Source organism: Nicotiana tomentosiformis, chromosome 12, assembly GCF_000390325.3.
Source record: "Nicotiana tomentosiformis chromosome 12, ASM39032v3, whole genome shotgun sequence".
NCBI classification, from domain to species: Eukaryota; Viridiplantae; Streptophyta; class Magnoliopsida; order Solanales; family Solanaceae; genus Nicotiana; species Nicotiana tomentosiformis.
This window is the reverse complement of record NC_090823.1, coordinates 39,206,346-39,223,909: the sequence shown is the minus strand read 5'-3', so window position 1 is coordinate 39,223,909 and position 17,564 is coordinate 39,206,346. Positions and strand designations below refer to the sequence as shown.

General features: G+C 37.2%; 1 protein-coding gene across 1 annotated transcript; it reads right to left on the bottom strand.

Moving 5' to 3' along the window:
- Positions 1-8,894: 8,894 nt before the first annotated feature.
- Positions 8,895-11,901, bottom strand: LOC104099322 (protein PLANT CADMIUM RESISTANCE 7-like). The gene is made up of 5 exons (XM_009606273.4): positions 11,435-11,901; positions 11,094-11,165; positions 10,771-10,983; positions 10,343-10,470; positions 8,895-9,240 (listed from the first exon to the last, which is right to left on the bottom strand). The coding sequence occupies exons 1-4, from the start codon at positions 11,688-11,690 to the stop codon at positions 10,382-10,384; spliced, it is 630 nt and encodes a 209-aa protein (XP_009604568.1). The 5' UTR covers positions 11,691-11,901; the 3' UTR covers positions 8,895-9,240; positions 10,343-10,381.
- Positions 11,902-17,564: the final 5,663 nt, after the last annotated feature.

Below are 17,564 nucleotides of genomic sequence, written 5' to 3'. Positions count from 1 at the left end.
ATAAAAAAATTTGAATCTCAACAGTCGACTAACCAGGCGAGCACCTCAATATCAATGATGCATCCGTAAGTCAAAACACAATGCGCCTTCTGAAATGCACACCCTTCTCAGGCAATACCAAGTAGTAATAACATCCATCTAGACATCTGAAACTGTCTATGATGTCTAAGAATTCATGACCTTCCCTTCAAAACTGAACTGTGACCTTGCACATGCAAAACTCAATCCCGATCAGTCAGAAACCTTCTACTTGATCTCATCCAGGAGGATATCCCAATACGCAACATGTTCCTCACACCAGTAGGAAATATCCACCTCGAACCGTAATAGAAATTATCGAGAACTCCTTGGAATCCATTCGCACATAACCAAGCTATCGGAATCGAATCCCTCTAACTCAACCAAGCCACGCAGTTGCCAAAAACCCATGAGTGTCACACCCTAAAATCGAGGAGCGCGACCGGCGCTCAATCGAGTGAACCCGACCGAGCAAGCCTATTAGATTCCTTCTACCCAAACTCATTCATGAATAAAGAGAATATATGTTTTCCTTAATTAAACAATAAAGTGGCCATGTCTGCAATTACCAATTTCTTACCATAAGTTCCACCATTTTTAAAGTCAAAAATGGACAAGTAATACAACCATAACATAGCATATTTTGTCTTTCCAAGCACCAATACACAACCCACACTATGTCTACGGAGCCTCTATAGATAAAGATGAGTACAATGATAATGCCGGCAACAAGGCCCCGGCTATACCTCAAACAGAATACACAAAGAACAAAAGATACATGACCCCGGGATGAAGTGGGGCTCACCAAGTCAGCTTGGAAGAAGGTGTACTGCTATCACTAATCAATATCTCCTGCTGTAGAACCACCTGCATCCATATAAAGATGCAGCGCCCCCGGCAAAAGGGACGTTAGTACCGTCGAATAGTACTAGTATGAAAACTAAACACCAATTTAAGAATTCAGAAATACAAGATGAATATGATGAACCAGTGCGGAAATAGTATAATATAGATAACCGCTTAAACCAGAGCAAGCTTAATAAGAGCTATCAATAACATTTATAGGATTTAAGATGAGATCCTTTATAACCATCTTCACACCAAGCGGCCCCGCCGCCTTACCCGATGTATGCAGGTGGAAGTGTACGTACAATAACACAACTGTAATCAAGCGGCCCTGCCGCCTCACCCTAATGTATGCTGGTGGATGTATAACCACGGTACTAAGAACTTACACAAAGCGGCTATGCTGCCTCACCCCAATATATGCGGGTGGTGGTGCCACAACAATACCAAAACTATACACAAAGCGGTCATACCGCCTCCCCCCAATGTATGCGGGTGGAGGTGCAGTCCCACAATACCATAATCCCTACACAAAGTGGTCATACCGCCTCACCCCAATATATATGCGGGTGGAGGTGTATCACAATCACAATATCTATACCCTAATCCCCACACAAAGTGGTCATTCCGCCTCCCCCAATGCATGCGGGTGGAGGTGTATCACAATCACAATATCTCTACACAACTTTGCATAATAACTTTCATATAAATCACGACTAGAAATTATAACATGTGGATACATAATCCATAGTTTGGGACACATCCTCAATTTATAATGCAATATGATAAGAGCATTTGAAACACAAATTGAACATATATCTTCATCAAAAAACTTATCGGAATACTCCATTTATAATCAACATCTCGGAACTTACAAGGATATTGGGAATTCCAATTCTTAAAGAAGAGTTTAGCCAAATACCTTACTTGAGCTTCCTTATATTCTAAATGTTCTGAAATTATTAGCAACTTCAATCTATTTTAGAAATATAATAAATAAACCAAAATTAGGAAGATGATCATGGTTCTAGCTCATTTGAGCATTTTATCAAATACTAGGTGTGTACAAGGTTTCAAGGTCTTTTTATGGAGGATTCCATCATCCCACAACCCAATCTTTATCATGCTTAGTTCAACAATTTTCCTACACCCCTTGATATCATATGCATGTAAAATAATCAACTCTCATGCCCAAAAATTATCTTGCTAATTACCCCTTTTCAGATGATTTCGAAATTAGGGTTTATGATATAGAATCTTACCTCTAGGATGAAGACCTAGTGAGCTTGCCTTTTTAATCTTCCAAAACTTGAGCAAGAATTGAAGAACAATTATTGAAGAACACCTTCTCACTCTAGGGCACTCTCTCTCACTCTAAAATGTCAGATTATCTCTCAAAAATGGCCCAAAAGTGTATTTAACGAAGTAGGGTCGGGTTTTAAAAACCCAAAAATGAAGCTCCGGAACAGGTTCTGCGGTTGCATATGCGAACGCATAATGGTTATGCAGACCGCATATCGGTCGAATAATTGGTTACAAAATAGCCAAAAGAACTGCATGTGTATCGCATAACTGTTATGCGGTCGCATAATGCACTGCATAACAGTTATGCGGTCGCATAGTCGACCGCATAGCTGCTTCCAGAATAACCCTGTCCTGCTCACTTCTGCGGCCGTTATGCGGCCTGCAGAGCGATTATGCGGTCGCATAATGGACCGCATAAATGCACTATTCCGGCAAAAATTTTCCTTTACTTTCCTGTGCATTGTTCAACCCAAAAAGTCCGAGCCGCGGCACGCAAGCTCGCCCCGAAGAATTTCTATAATCCTCGAACACGTAAGCCTAGTCCGGCACCATGAAACATTATTTTCTTTGCAAATTTTACCAGGCTTTACACTTAAGTACTTTGAAATTTTCCGGGGTGTTACAATGAGCATTGCCACGAAATATCTGTGGAGACTCACCACATCATAAGTACCCAAAGAACCGATCATACCATTACCATGTTGATCTAATTTACTATCAAACTGCCATGTTTCCTCCGAGTTCCTTCCAAATTACTCTGAAGTTGATACCCCTCATTGCGAGATCACCATGATCCTTACCCCAAAGCTCGCCATAAGAGATTTTAGCATAAAAACCACACCGCCCTAAGGCCCATTAGCCACTGCATTCCCTCTTAGAACCCCAAAGTACCACAACCGAGACATCCACTCTAAAGAGACTTTCTGTGAATCTAAAGCCATTTCCTCCACCACTTAGTCTTCCTGATACTGAAATGCATAATCCACAATGATATAGAAATACCGCGAGCCTCGACACCATCCAACGTAAAACTTATATTCTAGCCACAACTACTATACCACCACATAGTTTTCCTGAGTCTGAACTCATCAATAAGGCATGAGAATCAAATTCGCCCTACAATTAAACAACATGGAAAAACTTCCAACATACTCATAACTCGGGCTACATGCCATATCGAGACAGAAACCAAGCACTTATCAGTCCTTTTTACGCCTCAAGCAAACTCTTCGCTTCACATTCAGGTCTTCTGAACACAGCCCGCAGTCACATCCTACTTATTATTTAGTCATCTAACCACTCGCCGACCACAAATTCCACTCATAGGGACACTACCGAATGTATAAGCCCAAAGGCACATGCACACACAACTGAAATTCCCATGCTCAAGCTGCAGTCAAAACCCGGCCTCAAGTCCTCTAGACTGACCGATCATAAACACACAGAAATCACATCTCACACGTCATCCATGAAGTCACAAGCAGTCGATGCACAGCCGATATCGAGCGCTCACATGCGCATACAAATGCGTGGAGGGGATGCAAAGAGTTATGCTTTAAGCTGAATCAATGTCGCACAAAAAGGAAAGAAAAATGGGAAGTTTATCCTAAATGCCATGTAGCCTCTCGACGATAGGTATGGATGTCATCATACCGATCCGCAAGACTCTACTAGAAACTTGCTCTTGACTCATAGAACCATTGAACCTAGTGCTATGATACCAACTTGTCACGACACAAAACAAAACTCTACTCGTGATGGCACCTAACTTGACCCGCTAGGTAAGCCAACTAACACACAATACAATCCAAATGAAATTATAGAAAAATAGTGAACAATTATCTGGACATTTACAAATTAACCCAAGAACTGGTAGTACAAATCATGAGCTTGTAAGACTTGGAATTTACAAAGCTGATACAAATAATTACACGATATGTTTGAAGGTTACATAAACAGATTAACAAAATCTAAAACTAACAAGGACAAGTGGAAGCTATATCCAAAATGCACGAACATCTTCAGGGTCAGCTCCCGACATCACCAACAGCTCCGCTCCAAAAATCAGCATGCAAGGTGCAGAAGTGTAGTATGAGTACAACCGACCCTAAGCACCCAGTAAGTATTTTGTCTAACCTCGTCGAAGTAGTGATGAGATTTTTTAGTTAAAAGATGCTCATTGATAAAATCTGTATTGTAAACTAGCAATAGAACTATATTACGGTATAACAGAATAGAGTACACGAAACGAATGTACAAAGCAATAACGGAGTACTAGAAGAGATCACAATTCAACAGTTTCCAATATCTCGACCAATTTTTTCCTTAGAATGAAAACCAATAAACCACAATAGTCACCCCATACCTTTCATAGCATGAGGAATATACCCTAATATCAAGTCAATTGCACGGCAACACCCTTCGTGCATTTACCTTATACTCACCAAATATGCTTAAAACAGTACCAACTAGATGGTAGAAATGCTGATAACAGTAATGACAAAGTAGGAAATACGCAAGTAGAAATAATGAACGAGGATGTACATAAGGGCATCAGTAACACACTAGGCGGAAAGCATAGGGATAATGACAATAATTAGGAAAAAGAAATATAACTTCAACTAACTAGCATAGTGGAGGCATAAATATAGATATAATGAATAAGAGGGGAACACATGATCTTTATGCGTTAACAAGTAGAAGCACGAATGACTAACATGGTAGAAGGCATGTACTAAGTGCAACCAAAATAGATACGACAAAGATATAATTATGAAAGCAGGAAGTAGGCATGAGTGGCACAATAACAAATAAGAAAAAGAACAAGAACATGGCAGTAACGACAAGTCACATAAGAACCATAAATACAAAAATAACAGCTCAATGTAATGGCATGAACGTATACACAAAGAAAAGGCATCACAACATAATGCATGTCCCTCGTCCTCACCTGCACGGAAACACCCATCGTGCCATAAACTCATGATAATTTAAAGCATGATAATATAAATGAAATGGCGCGGCATCACCCTTCGTGATTTACACTCACATAACATAGCACGGCATCACCCTTCGTGCTTTTACTCTCAATAATATGGCACGACATCACCCTTCGTGCTTTACACTCTACCTCACATGATAATGTATAAACAAAGGCACGACATCACCCTTCGTGCTTTACAATCTTCCTTACCAAGCATAAGTATATCAATGACAAACAAGGCAGGAAGCATAAAAAAAGTCAAGGAGAGTATTTAAATGAATATTCCAAATGAATCCCAATCACAACTTTCCAAGACAACAATAGTTCAATAAACCCGCAAGAACCTTATTATTCAAGTATTCCAAAAAATCTCACAAATGATCTACAACACAAGTATAGAATCTAGTATCTCAAGAATATCGGTCGTAGCAATGTATTAATGATTATGCATATTGATGACCGAATTAAACACACCAATGTATTCTCAGAATTTCCATCAAATTTGATCAAGTTATAATAAGTTAAGTCTTAGTTTCTAATATTTAATACTATGTTCTTAGTATCTATGAGTCATGTAAGGCATGGGGCAAGTAGGTCACATGATTCTACAAGACATAATTTATAACATAATTTACCACCGAGCATGGCTAACCCAGGCACATGCATATATGCTCGTCACCTCGTATATGTATCACCCCCGCATGTAGAAAATAATGTCAAATAGTAGGAAAAATTCCCTCAACAAAGTTAGGCAAGACACTTACCTCAATTCGGCTAACTCAATACTCAATTTAGCTTTTTCCTTTGCAATTTCACCTCCGCTCGGCTCAATCTAGCCAAAGACGACTTAAATACATCACACAACGCAAGGTAAAATAATTTTAATTAATAAAGCTGTAGTTTTTATACAATTTCTAAAAAATCAATAAAAGTCAACTCCCAGGCCCGACCGATCAAAACCCGGGTCCAAGGGTAGGTCTTGACTACCCATAGCCTCACGAATCCAAATATGTAACTTGTTTCCAAATCCGAGTCCTATTCGACTCTCAAATCCTAAATTTTTATTTTTTAAAGTTTTGACAAAATCCCCAAATTATTCCCTAGATTCTCATGATTTTGATGTTAAATCTTATGTAAAATCATGAAATGTAGTTGAGAATTGATTAGACGTACTTACCCAATGATTTTGTATGAGAATCCCTTCATAAAATCGCCTCCCATCGAAGCTAGGTCTCGGAATTCTCAGCTATATGCAGGCTGCAGATATCGCATTTCCAACATTGGGTTCGCAAATCCGAACAACTAATCGCAAAAGAAAAGTTTTGAAATTCTCTGTTGCCTTCGCAAATGCGAACACTGGCCCTTCGCAAAAGTGATTAATTGGTCACAAAAGCGAACTAACCCCGCCCAGGCCTTTATCGCAAATGCAAACTCAACACGCTTCGCAAAAGCAAAAAATTCTTCGCAAATGCGAGTCCTTTCCCCAGCAGCCCAGCTTTGCAAATGCGAGGCTGCTTCGCAATTGCGATAGTCGCATTTGCGACAAAAACATCGCAAATGCGATGACACCAGTACTAGTACTCAAAATCTTGAAAAAGTATTCCGGATCCAATCTGAAACTCACCCGAACCCCCGAGGCTCCAAACCAACTATGCACCCAGGTCCAGAAACGCAACAAGAACTCGCTCGCATGATCAAATCATCAAAATAACCTCTATAAGAACGAATCGGATGCCAAAACGCATGAAGATCAAAGTAAACTTCAAGAACTTCTAGAATCGCAACCGAGCGTCCGAACCATATAAAATCAACTCCAAATGGTGCCAAATTTTGCAGACAAGTTCTATATGACAAAACGAACCTACTCGAGGTTTCAAATCACGCATAACAACCTCGAAACGACGAGTCACACCTCAAGTAAAAATTAATGAACTTTGAAATTTCAATGTCTACAACCGATGTCGCAACCTATCAAAATACGTCCAATTGACCTCGAATTTTGCACACACGTCATATTTGACATTACGGACCTACTCTAACTTTCGGAATTGGAATTCGACCCCGATACCGAAAAGTCTACTCTCGGTCAAACTTCTCAAAAAATCCAACTTCCGCCATTTCAAGACTAATTCGACTACGGGCCTCCAAATTACAATCCGGACGCGCTCCTAAGTCCCAAATTACCCAACGGAGCTAACGGAACTAACGAAACTCCATTTCGAGATCCAATGCTAAAAGGTCAAACTTGGTCAACTCTTCCAACTTAGAGTTTAAATCTTGAAGTTCATTCTTCCAAATCTATCCTGGATAAGTTGGAAACCAACACCGACGATTTACGCAAATCATAATACATCATGCAGAGATACTTGAGCCCTCAAACTATCGAGAAAGGAGTGCCTGACATGGCATTTCTACGATTAAATAATATTTCATTCTGGTTGTTGTCTCCAAGTGCAAATGCGTAAAACGACCAGTCAGGTCGTTAGAGTTGATTGTACTTTATACCACAGTCTAGTGGGTGCTTTACAGTATTTGACCCTGACTCGACCTGACATTGTTTTCGCAGTAAACACAGCTAGTTAACACTTACATAATCCTACTTCTACTCACTTTATTGCTATTAAACGCATTTTGTGTTATATTGCTGGTACTCATGATTTTAGGTTGTTGTTGATACCAATTACTACTTATTCTCTTACTGCGTATTCTAATTTTGATTGGGCTTGTTGTCCTGATATTCGTCGGTCTACCACTGGATCCCTGGTTTTCTTTGGTCCAAATCATATATCTTGGTCTTCTAAGAAATAAAATACTGTCTCTCGCTTTAGTACCGAGATTGAGTATCGTTCCATGGCTCACACTATAGCTGAGGTATTAGGGATCCAACAGTTGCTACGGGATTTGCATATTTTTCTTTGTAATGCACCACTCATCTTTTGTGGTAATGTAAGTGCCCTATATCTTACGATGAATCCTATATATCATTCTCGTACAAAGCATCGTGTAGTTGATTTTCACTTTGTACGGGAACGTATAGCCTCTGGATCTATTCCTGTTCGTTATCTGCCGACGGAGCGCCAACTAGCTGATATTCTTACGAAGGGCATATCCTCGCATCAATTTAAGACTCTTTGAGACAATCTTGGCATGTCCCCACACTCGATTGAGAGGGCGTGTTGATATGCATATATATTTTACCATGTTAGCCTATGAGTAGTTGTATGTTACCCTTCTAAATAAGGGTATTCTTGCATTTTACACTTATGTACTGCTTTATAAATACAATAACAACCCCAAACATTATTATGGGGCATTATTATATGGTAGTGGAGTGGCTTCATATCTATTTATAAAGGGAAATTTGGCCAAATTTTTTAAATTAAAATACGCTTGTTTGGATGGTTCAAACTACCTAAGCATTGTGACATGATCCTAATTTGGGTAGTAAAATTGAGTTCGTCACTCTTTCTCACATACACTAGGAGAAGATATTATGATACCAAGTCCCATAGATCTTTCTTTGGTTTCTTTTATGAACTCCATTGTTCGTCCATGAATTATATGAGCTTTCCATTATATAGATATGAACTTTTGCATCCTACTTTGCAAATCATATTTCCCTTAGGTATATAGATTCAACTCTGTTTATGTCCTTTAACATAAGACCAGTTTATTAAGAGAGAGGGTGTGTATCTTGTGTGTGTAAATTATAATGCATGTGAGTTGGACTTTACATGAACACTTTGTTTGAGCATCGAAGGAACGCTGAAATCCAAGAACTGAGTTTTACAACCTATATACACAAAGGCAAAACTAGTTATAGATCTCTTCCTTGAATTTATGCCAATGCTAGTTTGAAATTGATCTCTATCTACTTGGAGTGGGCAATATATGAAAAATCCAAAATTGTTTTTCCTAATTCAAGAAGGTAATCAAGTGGATAGTTCTGGTGATCACAAGCTATTTGAGAATCCATCTATATTGAGGGGGGAAAAATTAAAACTAGCTTGGGACAGGCCATCTTTGACCACAAGGACCAGTCCTGCACCATGGATTAGTCAAAGCAACCGATGTGTATCTGATTTTATCTGCAAACAATAATGATGAAATAACAAAAAATAAAATGATAGAAGTAAATATAACAGCAGCAGTAACAATAAGAATAGTCACGCATATGAGTTGTTTTAAATCCAACATTAAATTAAACATTAATCTTGTCCCAATTTATATGATGCACTTTCTTCATTTGTCAGTCTAAAAAAGAATGATGTATTTATATTAAAAAATAATTTAACTTTATACTTCCGATTATATTATTAATGATATGACTTATGGCCACATAAATATCTATAACTTATTTTAAATCATAAATTTTAAAACTCTTTCACTTTTTAAAATACCGTACCTAATCAAATTGCATCATAAGTGAGACAAGTTTGCATTTGCCGTATGGATCAAAAGATTGATATGATTCGGCCTGGTCAAATTTCAAGCATTACTTTTAATTTTTATAAACAATACTTAACCATTTACAAACATTAAGGTGATAACATAAAGCATGAACTTTAGAGCATTTAAAACGTATTATTATTCATCCCAAATTATTTATTATATTTCTCTTTTACACGATAGAAACATTAATTAGAAGGGATTTTTGATTATTTTACCCTTATTTATGTCTTAAGATATAATATATCTTTATTGAATATTTATTTTATTTATGTGTCATCTCTATCTTCAAGAACAATTACTACTAAAGATAAAATGAGAAAAAAAATAATTAATTTTGTCTTGAACTTCTAAAATGATAAATAATTTTAGACAAGTATTTTTAGAAACCACGGCAAATAATTTGAGGCGGAGGGTGTAATGTTTATTTCCATAAAAGAGGTCCTCATATTTGGGAAATTATATATAGAACAAGCTAAATATTTTGCATAGAGGGATTGCACATTACTGCTTAATACTAGTCAGTATAATAAATTATAAAATGAAACTGTGTTGCAGAAAGTTTTGGTAAGAGAGCTTGAGGTGGTTAAACATCAAACAGGTAATTTTTCTTTTTGTTTTAGGCATCCAGAATTAGGAAACTACTGGTTTGACTAGTCTATTAAGAAAGCAGATTTAATAGGCTCCTTACCAAGAGACAAGATAGTCCACATTTTTAGAAGAAAACTCCATAAATCTTACCTTGACAACTAACTGGTCGAAAAATATTTGAGATCTTATCTATCTTTTCATTGCTTCTTGAACTGGAGGTGGCGTGACAGTGAAAACAGCAACAGCATGGCTTTGTCTCTCAATATTTTCTGCCCATCCTGAACATATCAATTTACAAATTAGTAAAACATTAGGATAAGACTCTCAACAAAGAAAGAATAACGTAGAAATAGACATAGAGATTGAAGCATATAATTTAATTAATGAATTCACAAAAGTTTGTTTTGAATTGTCTGATCTCACTATAATGATATTGTTTCGTTCCTCTCGAACTGTAGTTTATAAAAATTTACAAGGATTGTTTTTTCACGTAAAATTTTGGTGACATTTGCACAAATTTTATCCCTGTTAATATAATTGTGAATATTCCTTTTGTGGTTTTGAACAGATAAAATTACCAAGACTAGGGTCAAATCCTTGACGATGAAGCTCACGATATTCTTGACACAATGCACAATAACAGCAAAGTGTATGAGTTAGGCAATCAAGAACGCCATTCCCTTCCAACTTGAACTTTCTTCTCAATTTAACCCTGTTGTAAAAAGTGTAAAGAGGTGCAGCCAAACAGAAACAACAGAGCAAGAAGTTTATTATCACTCCTTCCATGCATGCTGTCCCAAAAAGGAAAAAAAAATAAAAAAATTAGAGAATAAACATAAACAAATTTTGTCACGACCCAAAAGCTTCACAAATATATCATAGGATTAATTGTTCGTCTTACACGTTCGTCCTTCACTGACAATTTCTGCAATTTGCCCGGATGTTATACATGGACAAAAACATGTTTTAAGACCTATACACAAAGAAAAACGACCATTAGGCATATTCATAAAATTATAGGAAATGATTTATACAGAAACAAGAAAAATAACAATTATGCTTCAATTTATAGAATTATAGGAAACTGAGCCTATCTAAGCTTGCTTATATTGCCGATTCCAACACCGGATAAACAAAGAAGGTAACAATAGGTTGACCGTACGCATAAAATTATAATGAATCCCGATCAGAATACAGAAGGCGAAATGATGTATGAAGGAAAAAAGCAACGGCGGGACATACAATTTTTGGGGTCTCTACAACATGCAAAAATGTTGGTTGACCAAGTTGTCTCTTGCATAGGTTTGGTTATTCCAATAGGGGCTCTTTGAACATATACAGAAGACCCAGAAGATCTATATGGTGGATGAAGTTGTTGTGTTGGGGGCATACCATACCCATAAGGTAATAAATGAGGGTAAAAATATGGTTGAGAAGATTTTTCTAATGATTTAGAAGCGAATTGGTCATACCCATTCGACTTTATATGGGGATACATTGTTAATTATTAGCAGAAACAGAGATCAGGACAAAACAGACATGGAAGGGAGGGATAGCAAGAAGAAAAGAGGAAGGAGGAGGAGAGAGAAGTAAGGGCTTTAGTTCTTGATTTTTGATCTAGGGGGTTGAATTATTTTCCCCAAGAATTTGTTTAATCAATTTTCTTGGAAGCTAGGCCGGGCCACATTGGCTCCTAATTTTTTACCAAAAGAAAAATGGCTATATTGATTACACTTTTAGGAGTGGAAGACTAATGGATGGTTATAAAGTATGCAGATTCTTGGAGTTTTGTGCCCGCACACTCGTCATTTGCTTATTTGATTTATCTTTTAACTCGAGGAGTGTACAAATTCAATAAGGACAATAAAGGATTAAATCATTAAATGTTGTGAAAATACACCTCTTGAGAATCGTTTCAATATTTGAAAATTTTCAAGCATATATCACGTGTTTTTATAGCTACTGTGTTTTTAATTTGGGTCTTGCAACTACATATGGAAATTATACCTCATGTGGCAAACTATTACACTTTATTTATTATAAATCATAATTTTAAAATATTACTCTCTCTGTTTCAGTTCATGTGAACTTATTTCTTTTTTTGTCCGTTCCAAAAAGAATGACCCATTTCTAAATTTGGTAATAATTTAGCTTAAACTTACAATTTTACTCTTAATGAGAAGCTTTTATAACCACACAAATAATCTGAGTTTCTTTTTAACTTGGTTAGTACCACAAATTTCAAAAGTCTTCATTTTTTCTTAAACTCCGTGCTTAGTCAAACAATATCACATAAATTGGAACGGAGGGAGTATTACTTATAGCTATCTTTTTTATTTTATAGCAAAATAGGTATTTATTTATACCTACCATTGAGACATGAAATACGCCAATTATGTTCTTTCTCTCTCTCTTCCTTCTCTCTCTATCAGCAAGATTCTCAATCCTATCTCTCCCTCTTCTCCATCAAATTAGCAGAATCGTCGGCATCATCATCGTGATCGTCGTTAGAATCCTCGTCGGCGTCAGAATCCACTATTGGCTCATCCTCTCAGGCGAACATATCTGGCCATAGCTACACCGGTGACGATTTGAGGGCCGGGTTTTGTTCGTCTCTATTTTTACTTTTAGTACAGTGTATACAGTATTTTGCTTGGCCGGAAATGCCATCTCCGGCGAACTTTCTTCTCTTCTTTGCTATTTTAGTTACATACAATGATACAAATACATTGTATTCTGTACAAATATACTCAAATATATTATATATTTTTTATAAATACATTAATTTTTTGCATGTATTTATGTATTCCGAAGGTCTGTACTTTTTGAATAAAACTGAATATCACTATGTGTTGTGATTTTATGTTGTTTAAATAGAATCGAATTGAATACGGTGAATTGAATATAATGTATAATAGTGAATAATGAATATCAGTGAATGGAATACAATGTATACAGTCGAATTGAATAGAACAATATACACCATATTTTTTGATTACCTCACTATATTTATAAATACAGTCACGCGAATACATGAAATACAATATTGTAGCAGCAAAATTTATGTAGAATTGATTTTGTTAAGTTAAATTAGGAGTGATACACGCTAATTGATCCTCTTTTCGTAATTGAACACCTGGACTCCCCTATTTTTAGGCGAATTCCGCTACTGTATTCATGAATACAGTAACGCGAATACAGTCGGACAACTGGACTCACCTATTTTTAGGCATATTCCGCTACTGTATTCATGAATACAATAGCGCGAATATAGCGAATACAGTCGCGTAATAACTAAATAATAGTTATAGGATGTAATTATGTATATGGTAGCTATATGGAGTAAATAGCTACTAAGCAATAGTGATTTTTGAAAATTTCTCAATACATATATGCTACAGTTATGTCCCCCTTCCCCCCAATGAAAATCTTTTAGAGCACGTTTGAAAATCCACATAAGAATTGGATTCCAATTTGGATGTAATCACGCAGTTTAGTATGTTTGTCTTGCCAATTAATTAATTGGTCAGCATGAAATTAGGTGTAACTATGTAACGACTTAGCCAATTATTTTGTGTATTTGAGCCTCATTTCCCTATTTGATGTTTGTCGTATACTTGTTTGTTATTTTGTGACTTGCGGGGATGGTTGGTTTAGTTTCGGAAAGGTTTTAGAATAAATTGGAATACTTAGTTCCCTTGTTGGAATATTAAGTTATAAGAGTTGACTAATATTTGACTTTTCGGTAAACGACCACGAATTAGTGTTTTGGTTCCAATTAGTTCGTATGGTGAGTTTGGACTTGGGCGTATATTTGGAATTTGATTTGGAGGTTCCTAGGATATTTTAGCATTTTTTGCAGAAATTTGACAATTTGGAGGTTTGGAGAGTTCCCTAGTTTGACTGAGGGTTTGACGTTGATGATATCAGATTTAGATTTTTGTTCTGAAAGTTGGATTAGGTTCGGATTATCATTTGGGATTTGTTGTAACGACTCGACCAGCCGTTTTGAGCTTTAGCATTTCGTTCGGTAGTTTGAGATCTTGATTAGATCCATATTATGTATTATGACTTGCATTTATGGTTGGTGTCGGTTTTCGAGCGAATCGAGATTGATTTGAAGATTTATTCTCATTTTAGAAGCTTACGTTGTAAGAGTTTATCGGAGTTTGACTTTTGTATAGATGGCTCCGGAATGGTATTTTGATGATTCCAATAGTTTGGTATGGTAATTTCGGACTTAGGCGTGTGTCCGGATTTTGATTTGGAGAACTGTATGTTGGTTTGGTGCTTGTTGGTGAAAGTTGTAGATTTGGAAGGTTGATAGGTTTGACTGAGAGTTGACTTTATTGATATCTGGTTTGGATTCTGGTTTTAGAAGTTGGAATAGGGCAGCTGTGTCATTTTGGATTTGCATGAAAAATTTGAGGCCATTCCAAGTTGATTCTATATGGATCGGCGTGAGTTTTAGAAGTTAAAAATTCATTAGTCTTGAGGTGCGATTTGTAGTTCTGATATTGTTTGGTGAGATTTGAGGCCTCAAGTAGATCTGGGTTATGTTTCGGGATTTGATTGGTATGATTGGACGGAGTCCTGGAGCCCCTGGTGTATTCCAAACGGGTTGCGGATAATTTTTAAACCTTGAATTACAAACGATTCTGGGTACTGAAACTTTCACACCTGCGGATAAGGGGCCGAAGATGAAGCAACAAAGAAGCGGCCAGGCGAGGCAGGTGCGGACACTGATTGGAGAAGGAAGGGATCCGGTCGAAGAAGCGGAAGTGCACATGTGGTTAAGGTCCGCAACAGCGGAAGCATAGAAGCACGTTGTGGACTGTAGATGCGGTTGATCGGCAGATGCTGTGAACTCGCAGATGCGAGACTTTTTCCGCAGAAGCGGTTGTCGCAGATGCGACTAAGTGACCGCAAAAGCGGATTTGTTGGCAAATTATATATAGTTTGAGGGTTTGTTTATTTTTATCACATTTTGAGTTAGAGAGCTCGGTTTTAGGCCATTTTGGAGGGGATTTTCACGATTTGATTGGAGTAAGTATTTTTGACTCGAATTTGTTTATATTTCATGATTCTAACCTCAATTTTAGTGTTTGATTGATGATTTAAATTTGAGAAATTGGGGATTTTAGCAAAAACTTTTCTAAAACATAAATTGATGATTTGAAGGCCTATTTTGCGTCAGAATTGGATAATTTTAATATGGTTGGAATCGTATCAGAATGGGTGTTCGGATTTTTTGAGTTTTGTCGGGTTCCGAGGTGCGGGCCCAGGGTTGACTTTTATATTTTTATTAAAGATCGAATCTTTATTAGCCAAAACTATTTTCTAAGGCTTTTATTTATGATATTAAGTTATTTTGGGTGGATTCGAGCCGTCTGGAGGTTGTTTCATACGGGAAGGGCTTCTTAGGGTATTGATTTAGCTTCTTTGAGCTAACTATCTTGCCTAACATTGTGTAGGGGAAACTACCCCGTAGGATTTGGTCTATTTGCTTAAATTGTGCTATGTGAAAGACGTGTACATAAGGTGATGAGTGTGTACCCGAGCTGTAAATATGCTTTTAATTGAAGTTATTGTTATATGAAATATCTTTCATTATTGGATTATTTCCCGTTTCATTGTGATGTTGAAATTATTGTATACATTGTCGTTGAGCTGTGGGATGTGCTCTATTGTGAGATTGGTACTGTTTTTTGGCAATATTGTGGCATATGTGGTCTTGTTGTGTGGATTGATTGTTGTTATGCGAAGAAAAAGTGGAGCATTTCATTGCTGTTGATTATGCATAGCGATACGGGTGGCTATTGAGTATATTGCTAGGGCTGAGTGATACTGGTGTCTATAGAGTATATTTTCTAGACAGAGTGATACAGGTGGCTATCGTGTTATTGTCAGGGATGAGCGATAGGGGTGGCTATTGATAAATTGTCAGAGCAGAGCGATAAGGGTAGCTATTATGATATTGTCATCGCAGTGAGATATGAATGGCTATGTGGGGATGATATCTGATGGCCTAAGGATATGTTGTTGATGAAAGGGGTATTCCTGCTTGTGCTTATGACTTCCTTGTGCGTGTCATGCATAATACGTGATTTTTTATGTTGTTCCCAATATGCTACTCGATGATTATGATATTATATGATGATTTGAGTTATGCTAGTACACTTGAACATGCATTCACCGTAACATGTCATTTATAGCAGTCCATGAGGATGAAACTTGATGTGCATTGATCATGTACACATATTCTTGTATAATAATGGACTGGTATCCTGTGACCATGCCAGGCGGTTTGTGATATTGAGCATGTGACCACGCCGGGCGAATTTTGATTATTGGCACGTGAGTTATCTTTGCGCTTGTGACTTATATTTTGGCACGAGGACTTGGCTATGCAAGGGTGATAGATAATGTGGGCACAAGGTTCTATGTGTAAGAGATTCGTGCTTCATGACTTGAAATTTGTGGTTATTAGGTGTGGTGCCTCGGGGTGAATCTTGTTGTAAATCCTATTGTCGGAACGTTTTGTTGATTAGAACTGTCGTTGTTTTTCCTTAATTGCTTTCACTTGCTTCCACTTCCAACCAAGAGGTTGTGAGTTCGAGTCACCCCAAGAGCAAGGTGGTGAGTTCTTGGAGGGAGAGAGCCGAGGGTCTATCGAAAACAGCCTCTCTACCCAGGATAGGGGTAAGGTCTGCGTACACACTACCCTCCCTAGACCCCACTAGTGGGATTATACTGGGTTGTTGTTGTTGTTGTCTTTTAACTGTGCTTTGATTATTATTGTTGTTTAATCAAATGATATCTTTTTGTGCTATTTATTTATTTTTGCTTTTCTTTGTTAGCTTTATGCTGTTATTCTGCATAGATTATTTGATTAGTAAGCGTCTTGACTTGAGCCTCGTTACTACTCCACCGAGTCTTGATACTTACTGGGTACCGACTGTGGTGTACTCATTCTACACTTCTGCATATTATTTACAAATCCATGTGTTGGAGGTTATGGACCCAGGTAGTGTTAGCTTCTTTGATCGCGAGGTTTTAAGGTAGAGCTGCTCGATCGCCGAAGTCCCTTGGAGTCCTTTCCTTTCGATTATACTGTTAATTCTTTATTAGAGAAGTATATTTTATTTTATTTTTTGAGATATTTCTATGTATTCAATTAGAGTTCCTGACTCTATTCTACCTAGTCTTGGGAAGATTGTTGTGATTATTGTCGCTTCGAATTGTATCACCTTTATTTCGATATTTATATTAAACTCTCCTTTAAAAATATCATGTTAATTGGTTTAACAGTTGTATGTAATCGGCTTACCTAGTTTTAGAGACTAGGTACTATCACGATCCTTAAGGTGAG

Excerpts from the sequence above, each read along its gene's own strand:
- LOC104099322 (XM_009606273.4), bottom strand. The coding sequence starts at position 11,690 with ATGTATCCCCATATAAAGTCGAATGGGTATGACCAATTCGCTTCTAAA. Across the intron at positions 11,166-11,434 it reads TTGTAGAGACCCCAAAAATT|GTCTTAAAACATGTTTTTGT; the intron begins GTATGTCCCGCC and ends CTTTGTGTATAG. Across the intron at positions 10,471-10,770 it reads AGGATTTGACCCTAGTCTTG|GATGGGCAGAAAATATTGAG; the intron begins GTAATTTTATCT and ends TGATATGTTCAG.